At 34.7% G+C, this 14,423-nt stretch overlaps 5 protein-coding genes and 4 non-coding genes across 10 annotated transcripts; 5 read left to right on the forward strand and 4 right to left on the reverse strand.

The window, feature by feature from the left end:
- Window positions 1-995: 995 nt before the first annotated feature.
- F27C8.12 lies at window positions 996-1,079 on the forward strand. Its single transcript, NR_056421.1, has one exon. It is a non-coding gene; the product is annotated as an Unclassified non-coding RNA F27C8.12 (non-coding RNA).
- On the reverse strand, window positions 996-1,079 carry F27C8.11. The gene has a single exon (NR_056422.1). It is a non-coding gene; the product is annotated as an Unclassified non-coding RNA F27C8.11 (non-coding RNA).
- A 1,349-nt stretch (window positions 1,080-2,428) lies between these two features.
- trcs-1 (Alpha/beta hydrolase fold-3 domain-containing protein) lies at window positions 2,429-4,170 on the reverse strand. The gene is made up of 4 exons (NM_001383166.3): window positions 3,925-4,170; window positions 3,139-3,858; window positions 2,848-3,087; window positions 2,429-2,745 (listed from the first exon to the last, which is right to left on the reverse strand). The coding sequence occupies exons 1-4, from the start codon at window positions 4,108-4,110 to the stop codon at window positions 2,605-2,607; spliced, it is 1,287 nt and encodes a 428-aa protein (NP_001369900.1). The 5' UTR covers window positions 4,111-4,170; the 3' UTR covers window positions 2,429-2,604.
- A 960-nt stretch (window positions 4,171-5,130) lies between these two features.
- Window positions 5,131-7,849, reverse strand: pei-1 (BTB domain-containing protein). The gene is made up of 10 exons (NM_069302.8): window positions 7,792-7,849; window positions 7,569-7,743; window positions 7,104-7,259; window positions 6,964-7,059; window positions 6,754-6,920; window positions 6,234-6,554; window positions 6,002-6,124; window positions 5,872-5,949; window positions 5,551-5,825; window positions 5,131-5,503 (listed from the first exon to the last, which is right to left on the reverse strand). The coding sequence occupies exons 1-10, from the start codon at window positions 7,800-7,802 to the stop codon at window positions 5,208-5,210; spliced, it is 1,698 nt and encodes a 565-aa protein (NP_501703.1). The 5' UTR covers window positions 7,803-7,849; the 3' UTR covers window positions 5,131-5,207.
- Window positions 7,850-9,047: 1,198 nt separating this feature from the next.
- Window positions 9,048-9,749, forward strand: spp-18 (Saposin B-type domain-containing protein; the record flags this gene model as incomplete). Of its 2 annotated transcripts, NM_069303.6 has the most annotated exons (4): window positions 9,048-9,084; window positions 9,151-9,255; window positions 9,312-9,484; window positions 9,599-9,749. In NM_069303.6, the coding sequence occupies 4 exons, from the start codon at window positions 9,063-9,065 to the stop codon at window positions 9,677-9,679; spliced, it is 381 nt and encodes a 126-aa protein (NP_501704.1). The 2 variants fall into 2 exon arrangements, with proteins under 2 accessions (NP_501704.1, NP_001293972.1); NM_001307043.3 differs by lacking the exon at window positions 9,048-9,084 and having other exon boundaries at window positions 9,231-9,255; window positions 9,599-9,679.
- A 190-nt stretch (window positions 9,750-9,939) lies between these two features.
- F27C8.3 (T2SSG domain-containing protein) lies at window positions 9,940-11,215 on the reverse strand. Its single transcript, NM_069304.6, has 2 exons — window positions 10,989-11,215; window positions 9,940-10,936 (listed from the first exon to the last, which is right to left on the reverse strand). Exons 1-2 carry the CDS (start codon window positions 11,187-11,189, stop codon window positions 10,892-10,894), a joined length of 246 nt encoding a protein of 81 aa, NP_501705.2. The 5' UTR covers window positions 11,190-11,215; the 3' UTR covers window positions 9,940-10,891.
- Window positions 11,216-11,691: 476 nt separating this feature from the next.
- Window positions 11,692-14,423, forward strand: F27C8.2 (N-acetyltransferase domain-containing protein). The gene is made up of 7 exons (NM_001383167.1): window positions 11,692-12,684; window positions 12,737-12,857; window positions 12,909-13,070; window positions 13,121-13,227; window positions 13,275-13,439; window positions 13,560-13,706; window positions 13,773-14,423. The coding sequence occupies exons 1-7, from the start codon at window positions 12,484-12,486 to the stop codon at window positions 14,013-14,015; spliced, it is 1,146 nt and encodes a 381-aa protein (NP_001369899.1). The 5' UTR covers window positions 11,692-12,483; the 3' UTR covers window positions 14,016-14,423.
- Window positions 14,109-14,129, forward strand: 21ur-9918. Its single transcript, NR_056423.1, has one exon.
- On the forward strand, window positions 14,304-14,324 carry 21ur-9836. Its single transcript, NR_056424.1, has one exon.

Raw genomic sequence — 14,423 nt, forward strand, 5'->3', positions numbered from 1 at the left:
CGTGGTGCTATATGAAAAAACGTGTGAAATGGGAAATAGGTTCCGTAACTTCTTAAAGGTGTGATCTTCTTTTTCGTTTATGTGAATCTAGGGAGGACAGACTTTGAACTTTTTTCTAGATATTTCAATTTGAAATGGTATTCAAAATAAAGATTCAAAGTACAAACGAATGTTTGATTATATTCTGGAATGAAAAGTGACCAAAACGTGAAAAAAGAGAAAATGTACAAATGCAACCTTCCACAAAGACACAAAAATGCTGCATAATAATTATCGAAAATGCAAGAAAAGTAGGTAGGCTCGTAGGCGCGCAGGTAGGCATTTTCGTGCCATAGTACCAAGCAGTTCTTATATTAGGAACAGAAATAGTAGAAATGCCGTACCATAGCTCTAGAGTCTAGACTTTAAAGTAAAACGCGTATTCTGTTTGATTTTCAAACTCCTAGAGCGGAAGCGAGAAATTTTGAAAGTTGATTTCTGGATTTTCTATAAATATTTTATTAATTTACACTTGAAATAATACATTGAATTGAATGGCGTCGGGAGACTATGAACTAGACTAGAAACAAGAAAAAAAATAATAAGATGAAACTAAAAGTTATAAATAGGAAGCAATCAAAGTATGTGTAAATGATGGAAGAATAATATGATATTTTTAAAGATTTTTAAAAGCTTGTTCAAACAATTGATTTTGGTACGTACTAAAAATGGGATATAAGGACATGAGAATGCTAGCGGGTAGGGTAACGTTTATTTTTCCAGCTGCCAATTTTTCAGATCCAGTAGTGTTTTTCTGTTTTTTTCCCTTAGAGATTTCATCACGCGATCTGGATTTTTAGACTTTGGATTTACTAAAGTTTTACTTTATTTCAAAAAAAAACACACAAACTTGTCAAACTTTCACTACAGTAACCGCTGAACAAATTGGCAAATTGAAAGCCAAAGAAAAAGAAGATGCGGATTTTATTAAGATTTTATAATGAAAAGACAATGGCTATCAATTGAAGAAGTGGTGCTAATTCGATTTGGGACACCGCTTTTCATGAATAATTGCCATGTTTTTCGTCTTTTTCTTTGCCTTTTTAGCTTTGAAGATACCAATTTGACTGACGAAGGAATGGTGAAAACAGCAATAATTAGAGAGGCTCCGACTTGCAGTTTCTCCTATTATTTTTCATTCTTCTAAATAGGAAAATGTAAAAATTTCCGATTAAAAAACCGTGATGACACAATTCTAGGATCTCTTAAATTCTGCAAAAACAACTAATAAAAAACATAACCAGCGTATTATGTAAAATTAATTTATTTTAAAAACTTTTATGTTCTGAAAGATTAAACCGAAAAAGTTCAAATAAAGTAAACGAGGCAGTGAAAATATTTTTAAAAAAATAGGTTACCTTATCATATTGTTGATTTTTCAGCTGTTTATCTGTGGAGTACTTTCGTGAATTGATGTCAATCCTGAAAGACTTATGACTAGAGATTTTGCGATAGATATTTGTATGGAAATAAGTTTCTTGAGAGGATATTGATGATAGATCTAAAGAAGCCATTGAAAAGATTTAATAATGAAAACTTGATTATCAGCATGTTTATTCAAATAGTTTGTATTTAGTAAGAGAAGAAAATCACGAATCAGCAGAGTTCAAACTTTCAATCATATGTTTCCAAAGGTGACAACATGAAATAATTTGATTTTTTTTTTGAATTCTTTCTCTGGTAACATAAATGACAACGTCCACGTAGCCTTTATTTTTCAATTAGGACCCTAACGATTCGAGTTGAGAATAATTTTCAATTATATATTCAAATGTGAATTTTAAGAGCCTTGTTATCGAAAAATAAAATCTATGACAACGCTGCGAGTATTTTTTCACGAATATAAACTTTATAAATCAAATTAACGGAGATCGTAGCGAGACCCAATGCGAAATTGGGGGGTACCTTTAAAGTTACATTTAAACTTTCCACGTGAGATAATAATAATTATTTTCTGGACACTATCTGTCACAATGTTCGGAGGTTTTCAAAAGCTATGTTTTAAATAGTAAATCTCGTGAATTCTTGTGTTATCTATTAAGAATAACTCATTAATAAGAAACATGATGTTGAAAAGCTGAACTTCTCCGGAAAAACAGAAAACAAGTAGAATTCAGTTATAGTTCCACCACATGTCGGCGTCCAGACAAGGATGCTCTAATGCATGAATTGGTGTGCATTTGTGAGGAAGAGATCCTGAATAGATATATATCCCATGTTTTCATCATTTCGAAGGTTCAGAATTCAGTATGTGAAAAGTGAAAATGAATATCCATAAGATGATAAAAATTCCGGAGGTTCAAGTGGAGTCAAGCAGAAGACTTTTGAAGAACATCCGACACGGAATAATACATTTTCAGATTAGATTTGAAGTTTGCAGTTTATGAACGAATTCTCATCACAATATTTATTCCCGAAAAGGACAAGCAATTCTAGTTAACCTACAGAGTGCAAAATGAGTATCACAGAATCAGACAATTTTCAGGTGAAAACCCATGGGACAAAATAAATACATGCTTTTGAAGCTTTAAAATTCTAATATATCCTAAAAAGTAGAAGAAACTTTTAAGCGTTGTTGATGGCGTTGAGCGTCCATTGTTCAATGTCATCGACTGATTTGGAGGCTTCGTCGAGTTCACTGTGAAAGTTGAGCATTGCATGGAATCCATTTTCGTAGTGGATGGTAGTGGTGGGCACACCGGAAACCTGCAAAAATCAGGGATAATGGAAATTATTCGATAGAAATATGTGCTTTGAAAGCAAACGAAAAAAAAAACAATAATTGATTTGAAAATGGTGTATGTTTACCTTCAGTCGCTCTCCATATATAAGACCCTCGTCACGAAGAATATCAAATTCGCAAGTGATCACCATTGTTGGAGGAAGATTGGATAAATCTTTTCTCATCAGCGGAGAGAAATCTGGATTCGTGAGAAACGGTTCCATCAAATCTTGGGCTTCATAGCTTTGGCTAACTTCCCATCTTTCCGTAATGCTGTGATTTTTGTAGTTGTGTTTCATTTCGATCACGCTTTTATACGACATAATCTGAAATAAAGAATAATAAGATAATCTATGCTTTAATCAAAACTTTTATACCTCACTGGCTTCTGACTGTAAGTGATTTGCAACGTGGCCGTTTGAAATAACACTGGGTACAAGATATGCTTTTTCATCCATGTCAATTCCAGCATAGAACATGTAATAATAAGCAACTGACTCAGGATCGACTAAAGCATAGCCACGGAGGCGAGAGTGGAAGTAACGGTATGAAACTGTTTGCATGTCAGCCATTTGCAAAAGTGGGTAGATGAGCACTTGTCCAGCCAATTTTGGAAACGAGTTTCGAGCAGCACGACGTTGAGCAATGACTGTAGCCAAGTTTCCACCGGCAGAATCTCCCATTATAACAACTTTTGACGTATTCACTCCGAATTGCACGGCTCCAAAATCGAAGAAGTGATCAATAGCGGCTTCACAATCGAGAATTCCTCCAGGAAAGACAGTTTCTGGTGATAGGCGATATTCAATAGAAATAAAAAGTGTTTTCATCTCATATGCCATCCTCTTGACGAGCGAGTCATACATGTCGACGTTTCCAAGAGCAAAACCACCTCCGTGAATAAAAAGAACAGCTCCATCGGTAGAAGTTTTGTTGTTTGTCGGACGATAGACTTTCACCGGGGTTTCGTTCCATTTGTGCCATTTAATATCTACTTGTCCATGTGTGTTGACGAGCAGTCCCAGAGTTTTGGAAAGCGTATTTAAAGCACCACGAGTCCACTGAACCATATTACTAGGCTTTGTGAACATCCGACTCTGAAAAAAATAATATTGAATTTAATTTTAATAACTATAAAACAGAAAGGGAGAATAAATTCTTACCGGATAGTAGTAGGCGACTCGTAGAGCTGGCTCGACTACATGCATAACAGCTCTGTCCCATTTACTAATAGTGAATCCTTCGGGAAGTGGCTTATACAAAGCGTATCCAGTGATAAGTAGGAATATTGTGATGAGGACGGGGACAATGCCCTTGGTGTAGTTTGACTCCTTTTTTGCTTTGAGCATCATAGTTAGGTTAGTAATTGTACAGAAGATTATTTACAGAAATAATGGACGAGGCGAAGCCTGAAAAGAATTAAAAAATTATTTATCATAGGAAGCATGAGGATTAATAAAGCCGAAAAAGAGAAACCAATAAAAACTTGAAAACTTCTGACGGTTTGGTGTTCGAAAAGATAATAAGCTGGGACATAAAAAAGTTTATAATGACTAGGAACATATTATAAAATTCACATTAGGCTATTTCGCGGGAGATCAAAACGTGTTTAGAATCTTTGCTATGGAATTTCAGGCCTACAAAATGAATTACGCTCAATTTCGAGCAAGTATTGCTTGTTAACCTTTTATTTCACAAAATACTTTTAGATAATGTTGAAAGATAACAAATTTTTCTCAAAATAACAATAAAAAATGGCAAGTAAATCAAAAATCGTTGTAAAATTTAAAAAATCTCATTAAAAACAGCTAAATTCATCGCGAATTCAAATTTTCCCGCGGAGTGGTGAGACCCAATTGGTAGCAGTCTCTCATGCGCCTTTAAAGGGGTACGATAGTAGCAAACAAATTTCGGTCAGTAATTGTGAAAAGTGATAAACACAGAAGCGAGATTTTTCAGGCCCATGAAGTTTTCGATTTTCTGGAAAAAATGGAAACAAAAATTTTTCGAAAAAGAAAATTCGATTCATCTAATACGAAAGTTTCAAATTACAGTTCTCTAAAATACAGTACTCTTTTAAAGGCACGATCATTTCTCCGTTTAACAATAAAGTTTCGTGCCGAATACCGTATTATAGAGCAAAGATTGCGTCTGTGTGATCGTACTTACACAAATGGATCCGGCACATCACGAACAATATTTATGTGCTTCCGACAGTGTATTTTAAATATTTATAAATATCTTACATTCAGAATAAATTAAATTTATTTTGGAAAAGAGAAACACTAAAATTGAGTGCATTCACAGCGGTCGCGGCTTCACAAATAAAATTAAACAACGGCTAGTATGAATAAACAGAAACATTGTAAAACTCTAAAAACTTTATTCTCCGAGATTGAGTAATTGAATAATACAGATTGATTGATTGTTTGATTTCGTAAACTGCCTAGTTGGGGTACAAATACTGGGATTGTGGAATTGGTTTCTTGAGCTTTTGAGACTTCTCCGACTTCTGAGATCTTTGTGACTTTTCCGATTTGCCAGCAGATTGATCATTCGAATGACCAGAAGTATTGCTAGTTTTTGCAGTGTAGAAAGAATTGGAATTGAAAGAAGATGGCAATGCATTGATCTCCATAATCTCTGAATCCGTTTTCTTAACCCCAGTCATCTTCGGTTTAACCACAGATACGGGCGAAGTTGTTGGAAGGGACAAACAAGAAATTATCACTGATGGTTGCACTGAAAAATATCAGTTTTTTGTATTCCAGGAATCTGAAATGAACTACCTTTTGGATCATGTTCCTTTGGCATGGGGTCATTGTCGTTCAGAGAATGTCCAGAAAAACTTTGAGTGACTCCTCTTCCATACTTTTTGTTTTGCTCCGAGTTGCTCAAGTTGCTCAAAGCGCCACGAGAGCTGGAAACCTTTCCGCCAACAGCTGGTCTCAAAAATACTGGAGCATTTGATTCGGTTTGTGCTTCCGATAAAATGTATCTTCCATTCATCTTGCACTGCTTATACATTTCCTTGTTAGTCTCCATCACATCCTTCGACCATCCTCTGTAAAAATGATAAACATAGTTTTCAGACTATACGACACACTTACGGATATTTGACAGTGCACTGGACACTGCTGAATCCCATTGGTGGTCCTCTAGTTGGAGTCATTCCACGTTCAGATTTACTGTAATAATAATTGTAAATGTTTTGTTATTTTCAAATTGGGAAAAAGTTACCTAAACGGATCGGTCATCTGTTGAAGATCCTCAACTTCGCTTCGAGTGAAATACTGTGGGAAACCGCCACTGCTTCTTGGACGAGCTATCATACTACTTGCAGATTGGGTTCTCGGAAGATTTCTGAAAAATGATTAAATAAAAAAATATATAGTCAAACTATTTCTAGACATGATTTCATTTTGACGCACTGTTTCAAATGGATCAACTACAAACTATATTCCACTCTTACCTGACGAACGGATCGGGCATCTTATCAATTGCAGAGATCTCGGAACGTGTCCGATAATACTGATTGGGTGGAAGCTCGACAACAGAATGCAACGAACTACTCTTCTCAGATACCATGCTCTCTTTTTTGGGTACAATCTTAATTTCAATAGTGCCACTTGGAGAGATCGTCAGTTGGGATTTCGAGGCGATTTCCGAATTTGTGAGGTATTGTTTCAGCGAGTAACGAATAGCATACAATGTGTCATAAGTGATGTCACTAATCACCAGACTTTGAATGATCGTATTGATTGTTTCCCTTTCCGGCTGTTTACAAACGATCCTGTAAAATGTTTGTTTCTTTCCAAAACAGCTAAATTTATATATGTTTCTCGGTATGGAAAATTGGTAGTTAAGGAAGGTCATGGGTGTTAAGGCAACAGCTCGCTGTTTAACCTCCGAAAATTGTGGAGTTTATTTGAATGTTTTCTACTGGATTCAATTTTGAAAGGTTTTCTTCCCCACTCCTAAGTTGTACTCACCAAGAGATGAACATATTAACGAGTGGAACCTTCTTTTTCATTGGAAGAACTGCTGCCATTACAGCAATCATTGAGTTAGCAGTGAGTTTTGCCACCTCATCAATGCCCAACCCAGTCATTTTCTCTGTAAATCCATGGACCAAGTCGTTCATTGTATGATCCATAACCTGCAAATTTGCGATTTATTTCGATATAAATTTTCCAATGAACCGAAAAAGCACGCGCCGATGCAATATTGAGAGCCATAATTGGTGATCCATTGTGGTTTAGAATCTTTTGTTCAATTTGACGTTGCAACATGGTCACCTGAAGCGAATGAATTATCTGAAATCTTTTCTCTTTCTGCTTACACGAAGATACGAAGCAACAGCAAGCACATCAGCAATTGTAGTCTCCGGAATGTCAATTTCGCCAGAATACATCCAATCAAATACACGTCTCACGCTATCTGGATCGAAATCAGTCATATTGAATGGCTGATAAGGTGCACGTTGATTGTCGAAAGTCTGCAACAAGAAAAACATGCGGATATTTGTTGTGAACTTTTCATAAATCTGGTCGAGGAATCAAGAACGTCCTCTTCATTTATCAAACTCGCGCCACCTTTGCCATTTGATGTGTTTTTAAATGTTTATATTTCTTATTTATTTTCACTTTTCCAAAAGGTTAGAAAGAAGACAATTGAGTATGAGTCGTGTACTCGTGAAATGCATTTTTTTGTCGTATTAAACAAAAATCAAAGAAACTGTACTAAAAGCTCTAGCTCATAAAAATATTAAATTGTTTCAATTTCACCAATCAATCTATGCATTCACCTCACTGAAGACATCCGAATGAGCACAAATAACAACCGAATGAACCATATCAAATCCAGTTTTCAACTGAATTTTCACATCACAAGTGCTAAAATCTCCAGCCCGTCGTTTTGCCTGCAGAATTTTTGCAATACGCTCGAAATGCTGTGGAGCAGCGTTAGCGTGTAACGAGTTTCTGAAATATTTCTGAAATATTAGTTGATACTTTGAAGAAAAAACTTACGAGAAAAACATTATGTTCTTGTCTTGATTCGATTTCACAGTGATGAATCAATAATTGATATTTTGAATACTGATTTTGAAGTCATTGTGGGGATAGGAGATGTGGGAAGATTTGGATTAGGGTAACACGTTGAAGAGTTCAACTTTTAATGGAATATTAAATAACCTGAAGACTATGAAAGTTTTGTTTTCACGTTTTGAAAAATATAAATATTTTAAATATAAATATTTTAAAATAAAAAATATATAAATATTTTCTTTCTGAACTTATCAAAAATTAATGTTTACATTTCCATTTCCAGGTCGATTCATCTCTTGAAAAAACTAATAAAATTGCAACCTAATTTTTTAGAATTTGCGACCGCATGAAGTTCGAAATGCAAAAGTTATCAATTACAGAGATGTTTAAAAATGTTTTTAAAAACATCATACCACCGGAAAAGAGGTTCTCGGCATTCGCCGCCAGCTTCTTGCCCATGTTTAATCCAAGTTTTACCCAAAAAAAATTTACTTGGATTAGAAGCTGGCCAAACTTTGGCTTGACTCCCACATTTACTCCCCGAAAAGAATAATTTTGCATGTCAAGATCTCAACGTCGGCCGATGCACCTTTCTCTAGTCAGTCCAAAGGCCAAAGCTTTCTTTTCTATTGTTGTCCCCCTTTGGAACATTATTGCTCACAATGTACCAACATTCCCATCCCCCCTCCCAGTTTATGAATCTCATAAACCAAAAAATCTCGTTTTTTTAACTATCCATATTATTTATCCTTTTCTGTCAAATTATATTTCACTTTTCTTATTGGACTCTGACGGATCTTTCTTATTTTATGTGCTATTCGATTCATCCCAATGCTCATTTTTTAAAGTATTTAATTTTGTTATATCTTATCTTGATCCGAACAACAATTTAAAAAATTAAAACTTGACTGTGTTGCTTTAAAGCTGGATCATTTGCAATGAGCTTAATCAAAACATTAGGTTTTGTGATCTTGATTGTTCTAATTTTTCTATACGTTTCAGACTTAAAAATTCCAATTTTTACTCAATTTTATCGTTAAATAATTGACCTTCACCCCTCAAGTTTCATCTTCCTCTATCATGCATTTCTGTGATTTCAACATACGCAAACATACGACAACCCGGACAGCTTTTCTTGCAATCTCCATACACAAATTATGGAACCACGTGTCGATCAACTGATAAGAGGCCTCAAATAAAACATTGTGGCCAAATTTATGTTATCATTCAGTTAGTTGATCACCTGCAAAATGATGAAGACTTCTGCTCTTGCATGTGAGTTTTTTGACGTTTTTTTTCTGACTTCCTGATTTTAATTAACCAAAAACCGAACCGTTTTAGTCCTCGCTCTCGTATGTGCTTCCTCGGCATTCGTGGTCCCACAAAATGCTGATCAATGTGGAGCCGTTGATATCACAAAGATGGCAAAAAGATATGTTCCATCTCGTAAGTTAAAAAAAACACACATTTTATGCAGTAATATGAAATAATTTGATTTCTAGAAAACTCTGACGCCACCTGCGAAATCTGTCTTGATCTTGTTCTGATTGCCGAGACTTATGCCGAATGCGACGAAGCTATCGTGCAACATCACATGGATGCTTATTGTGTTGAACACGTCAAGAATCATGCTTCCCAGGCACTTTGCAAGCTTTTAATTGACGATATTGCTCATGTAAGTTTTTTCTTTTTCAGCTAAAAAACTTGTATTTTGTTCTCAAATTGTTAAATTAATTTTTTGAGACAAAAATAGAATATAAAATTTTTTTCAGATAATTTTATTTTTCAGGCCGTCATTGAAGATACCGATCAAAATCCAACTGGGGTCTGTCAAAAGGTCATCCACAAGACTTGCCCATACAATAACTAATTAAATTATTTCTCGATTTGTAACATTTATATATATTTTGAATATTATTATCATGAAACATGGGAATACATCAAGTTACTGAGGCTGTATTATTACGCAGGACAACTTGCGCCTGGTTCAGTGGCGAAATACTGAACCCTCGAGAAATTACTTGAAAACACATAGAATTTTCAAAATGTTGGGTTCTGAAAAAAGATGGTATCAATAGAAAACTGAATTTCATTCATTATGATTTAGCATTATCGAGCACAATTGAGAATCAACCTAAACCCATGAGAATGACAACGCATAACTAGAAACATCAATTTGCAATATTATGACTAGAATCGAACATCCACGCGCGACCATCATGTCTCAACAGGTAAGGCGACCACCGACAACTCCTAACGTATCAGTGATCCGAAACAAAACGACCGAGGGGTAGACAAGATGAGAGAGTACTGATTCTTTCTTCTTTTGCTCATCCGGAGGGGGGGGGGGGGCAATCCACGTCGAAGGTCGAGAAGTTCACGTAGTTGGTGTAAAGCGTTCTCCTTTATTGATTGGCGCGTTTATCGAGAATCTTGGTAGTTGTGTCGGGGTGACGCGTCGTCCTGATGATGTGTGAGGTGTGTCGAGCCTTGTTGTTAGTCTTTTATAGTTTAATTATAGTTAAGTCGAGTAAATGAGAGTTCATTGCTCTCCGTATTCGCGACATGTATGGCAATATCTTCAAATTTGTTTCTCCTGAAATGTGTGTTTTTAATGTTCAAAGTTTGACCATTTAATATCTTTCTGTCCTGAACTTTTACATTATGAAAATACCAACACAAACAATTTGATCGGCACACTTCTGTGGCAGAGCTCTTTACCGTGATCTGTGGAATGTGTGATAAGCCCCTTTTCCGGTGGTGCGACGTTTTTTAAAATCTCTGTAATTGATAACTTTTGCACTTCAAACTTATCATGCGAGGGTTTATTTTTTAATAGATCAATCGACCTGGAAACAGAAATATAAACTTTTTTTTTGAAAAGTTCAGAAAGGAAATATTTATATTTTTCAAAACGTGAAAACAAAACTTTCATAGTCTTCAGGTTATTTAATATTCCATTAAAAGTTGAACTCTCCAACGTGTTACCCTAATCCAAATCTTCCCACATCTCCTATCCCCACAATGACTTCAGCTTCCCATCGTTGTTTTCAAATAGTCTTTGATACAGCAGAAAACTACTTTAATCTACAAGAAATTCATTTCGATACCACATTTCATTTGCCATCTGGAACATATTATACTTGAATGCATAAAGTTGAAACTTAAAACAAACGTACCTCTCTCCATTCTTCGTTTCCTCCCCATGATAACTTAAACCAGTATCCATTTTTGGTATATCTACCAATCCATGGATCCCCTGCATTTTTTGGGAATCCTTTGTTCACAGCAGATTTCATCGGGTACGGAAACCCAGTTATTGGATTCATTCTATCGATTAAAGAATCAATAGATTCAAGATCAGATTCGGAAGGCCACATATTTATAAAAATATAGTAGAAAATATTCTACAAGTTGAATAGAAATCAATGAAATGGCACTCCAAGAATTGAACCTAATTAAATTTAATTAGCTAGGAATGGGGTGGAAACTGTTTTAGATAGAAGGCAATTCAAACTAACAGTAGGAAACAACAATATGAAGATAGAAGGCGACTCGTCATCGAGAATTTAGTATACATATGCATTCCGTATTAAAATGGAAATCAGTTTTCAAAATGTATCACATATATTTTAAAAGTTCACAACAACATTAGAACCAGCCAATATTCTATCTGTATTTGGTTTTGTGTTCCTTTCAAGGTTTTTGCAACATAAAGATGTGATGCTTCTGATGCTTTGTATTGTATATTGTTACGTTGTAGTACTATTATTGAGTAGTATTCGAGAGCGGATTCTAATGCACCTGACAGCTTTGAATGAGGAGGAGGGGAGTAAATGTGGGAGTCAAGAATTGGTGAGACATACGTTTTAAACAAGTTAACATAGTATTTAGTGGAACCACAGGGGAAGGATTTTAAGATCTGTTTTGCCCTTGTAAGAAGTGCAAGGAAAGAAGTTCTATTGATATGCGATTAGAACGACAATCTATCATCGGTGATAAGCCCGAGGTCTCTAACAGAGGAACTGGAGATGATGGGTAGGATGTCAATATTGAAATTATGCCTAGGATTTTGTGTTCCTATGTGGAGTAGTGACGTTTTGGTGGGAGCAAGCGGTAACTGATTTTTTAATTTTTCACTCTTTTCTAATGACACGATTCATATGGAATCGTATTGAAATAAATAAATAAATAAATTTGATGTACAGTGCCGGCCAAGGTGTTTAATACTCTTAGGTTTTTTTTGGAAAATGCTATAGGCTGAAATTCCATGGGTTCGCCTTTGACCAAAATATGTCAAGTTGTTCGTTAAAAAGAGTTTGTTCAATTTTCTAATATTTATGTTGCAAAAACCTTGAAAGGAACACAAAACCAAATACAGATAGAATATTGGCTGGTTCTAATGTTGTTGTGAACTTTTAAAATATATGTGATACATTTTGAAAACTGATTTCCATTTTAATACGGAATGCATATGTATACTAAATTCTCGATGACGAGTCGCCTTCTATCTTCATATTGTTGTTTCCTACTGTTAGTTTGAATTGCCTTCTATCTAATACAGTTTCCACCCCATTCCTAGCTAATTAAATTTAATTAGGTTCAATTCTTGGAGTGTCATTTCATTGATTTCTATTCAACTTGTAGAATATTTTCTACTATATTTTTATAAATATGTGGCCTTCCGAATCTGATCTTGAATCTATTGATTCTTTAATCGATAGAATGAATCCAATAACTGGGTTTCCGTACCCGATGAAATCTGCTGTGAACAAAGGATTCCCAAAAAATGCAGGGGATCCATGGATTGGTAGATATACCAAAAATGGATACTGGTTTAAGTTATCATGGGGAGGAAACGAAGAATGGAGAGAGGTACGTTTGTTTTAAGTTTCAACTTTATGCATTCAAGTATAATATGTTCCAGATGGCAAATGAAATGTGGTATCGAAATGAATTTCTTGTAGATTCAAGTAGTTTTCTGCTGTATCAAAGACTATTTGAAAACAACGATGGGAAGCTCAAACTTCTCACCGCAAAAAACATTCGTCAGTAAACTTATGAAAATTATTAAAATGTTCTCAATTACTTTCTTGTAGGTGGTGAAGTTTTGGGTCTCGTTTTACTTTCTGAAAGTAGTTCATATCGATTCTCTACTATTGGTCCAATATTTGTACAAGAAGACTTTCGTCATATTGGAATTGGATCAATCCTGATGGAAGAAATACTCAAAAACACAGATAATATTGTTTTCAACGCGAGTAAGTCATTCTACATAATACACTCTGAAAGTAATCTTGAATTGTTAAAGTTTCGTATCTTCTACCAACTGTCAACAAATTCAATTTGCAACAAAGGACCATGAGAAAATTAGGAAGAGTTCGAGTGAAGAACTCAAGCGGATTTGCTAATTTAAAGGTTTTTAAATTCTGATGGTAAACTACATACATTACAAATGCTTACAGGACAAAAAATCTGGAATATCTCTTAATTTCGGTTCAGACAACACTGAAGATCAATGGGAAAGGATCAGAGAATTTGGAGAAGAATGTACAAATGAAAGAAGAAATTGGAAAGCATTCTCCGAAAAAAGCGATGAAAATTGTCAAATTGTCGCCGCATTTGATGAGGTTTGTGGGTCATTGCTACATTGCCGGATGTTAAATAAAATAATTTTGCATGCAATATTTTGAAAATTCGTATTTTTGGAAACAATATTTGCAAAACAATTATATCTGTGAAATTTTTAGAACACAGGAAGCTGCGTCGGAATTTCAATTCTTCGTGAAATTCAAAATGAAGATGGCCACATCCCTGACTTATTAATTGCTCCACTTCACGCAAAGTCTACAGCAATTGCTGAAATATTACTACAAAAATCATTGAAAAAGCATTATGTAAGTTTTCAATCATTTCAAGACTTCAAACTGCAATGATTACTTACTGACAATAATTTTTTCCAGAATCCCGAAGACGACTATGACTTTGATGTGGACCATCTTGCAATTTATCGTCGTTCTGTTAACTTTTTTATCTTTTCAAATTGTGAATCATTAATGTTTCCGTTACTGAAAAAATTAACTGGAAATGATGGAAGCATGGTCAAAGATCGAATTTATTTTCAAACTTGTTCCAATTTTCAGTTACCGGCAATTAATCATGATATGATTTTTGCAGCTTCTGATCCAACTGTTTTTCTATGTTAAATGGTGTAATTCCATTGTTGACACCACTAAACATTCAAAAAAAAATTCTGTTTCACCTTTCCCATAAGTACCAACAATGTATTGTTACGATAGTATGTGAAGTTTTGGTGTTACACAATATTCAAATGTTTTCTGATTCATTATTTGTTAGTATAGCCAAGTATTAAACTCTCCCATTCGAATTTTAAAATATTTCTGATCAATTTCTTCAAAAAACGAAAATTCGGAAAAATATATATATACTGTTTCAACTTTTCAATAAGTGCCAACAGTTTTAGATTTTTTTAGTGTGTCAGTTTTATTGTGGAATTTTTATTTGCATATAATTATATCAATGTATTGAACATTTCTGCAGATACAAAGCTGTGAAGTTACAAAGCTATCCACCATAAAATGCATTACTTGTTT

Source organism: Caenorhabditis elegans, chromosome IV, assembly GCF_000002985.6.
Source record: "Caenorhabditis elegans chromosome IV".
Lineage (NCBI taxonomy): Eukaryota > Metazoa > Nematoda > Chromadorea > Rhabditida > Rhabditidae > Caenorhabditis > Caenorhabditis elegans.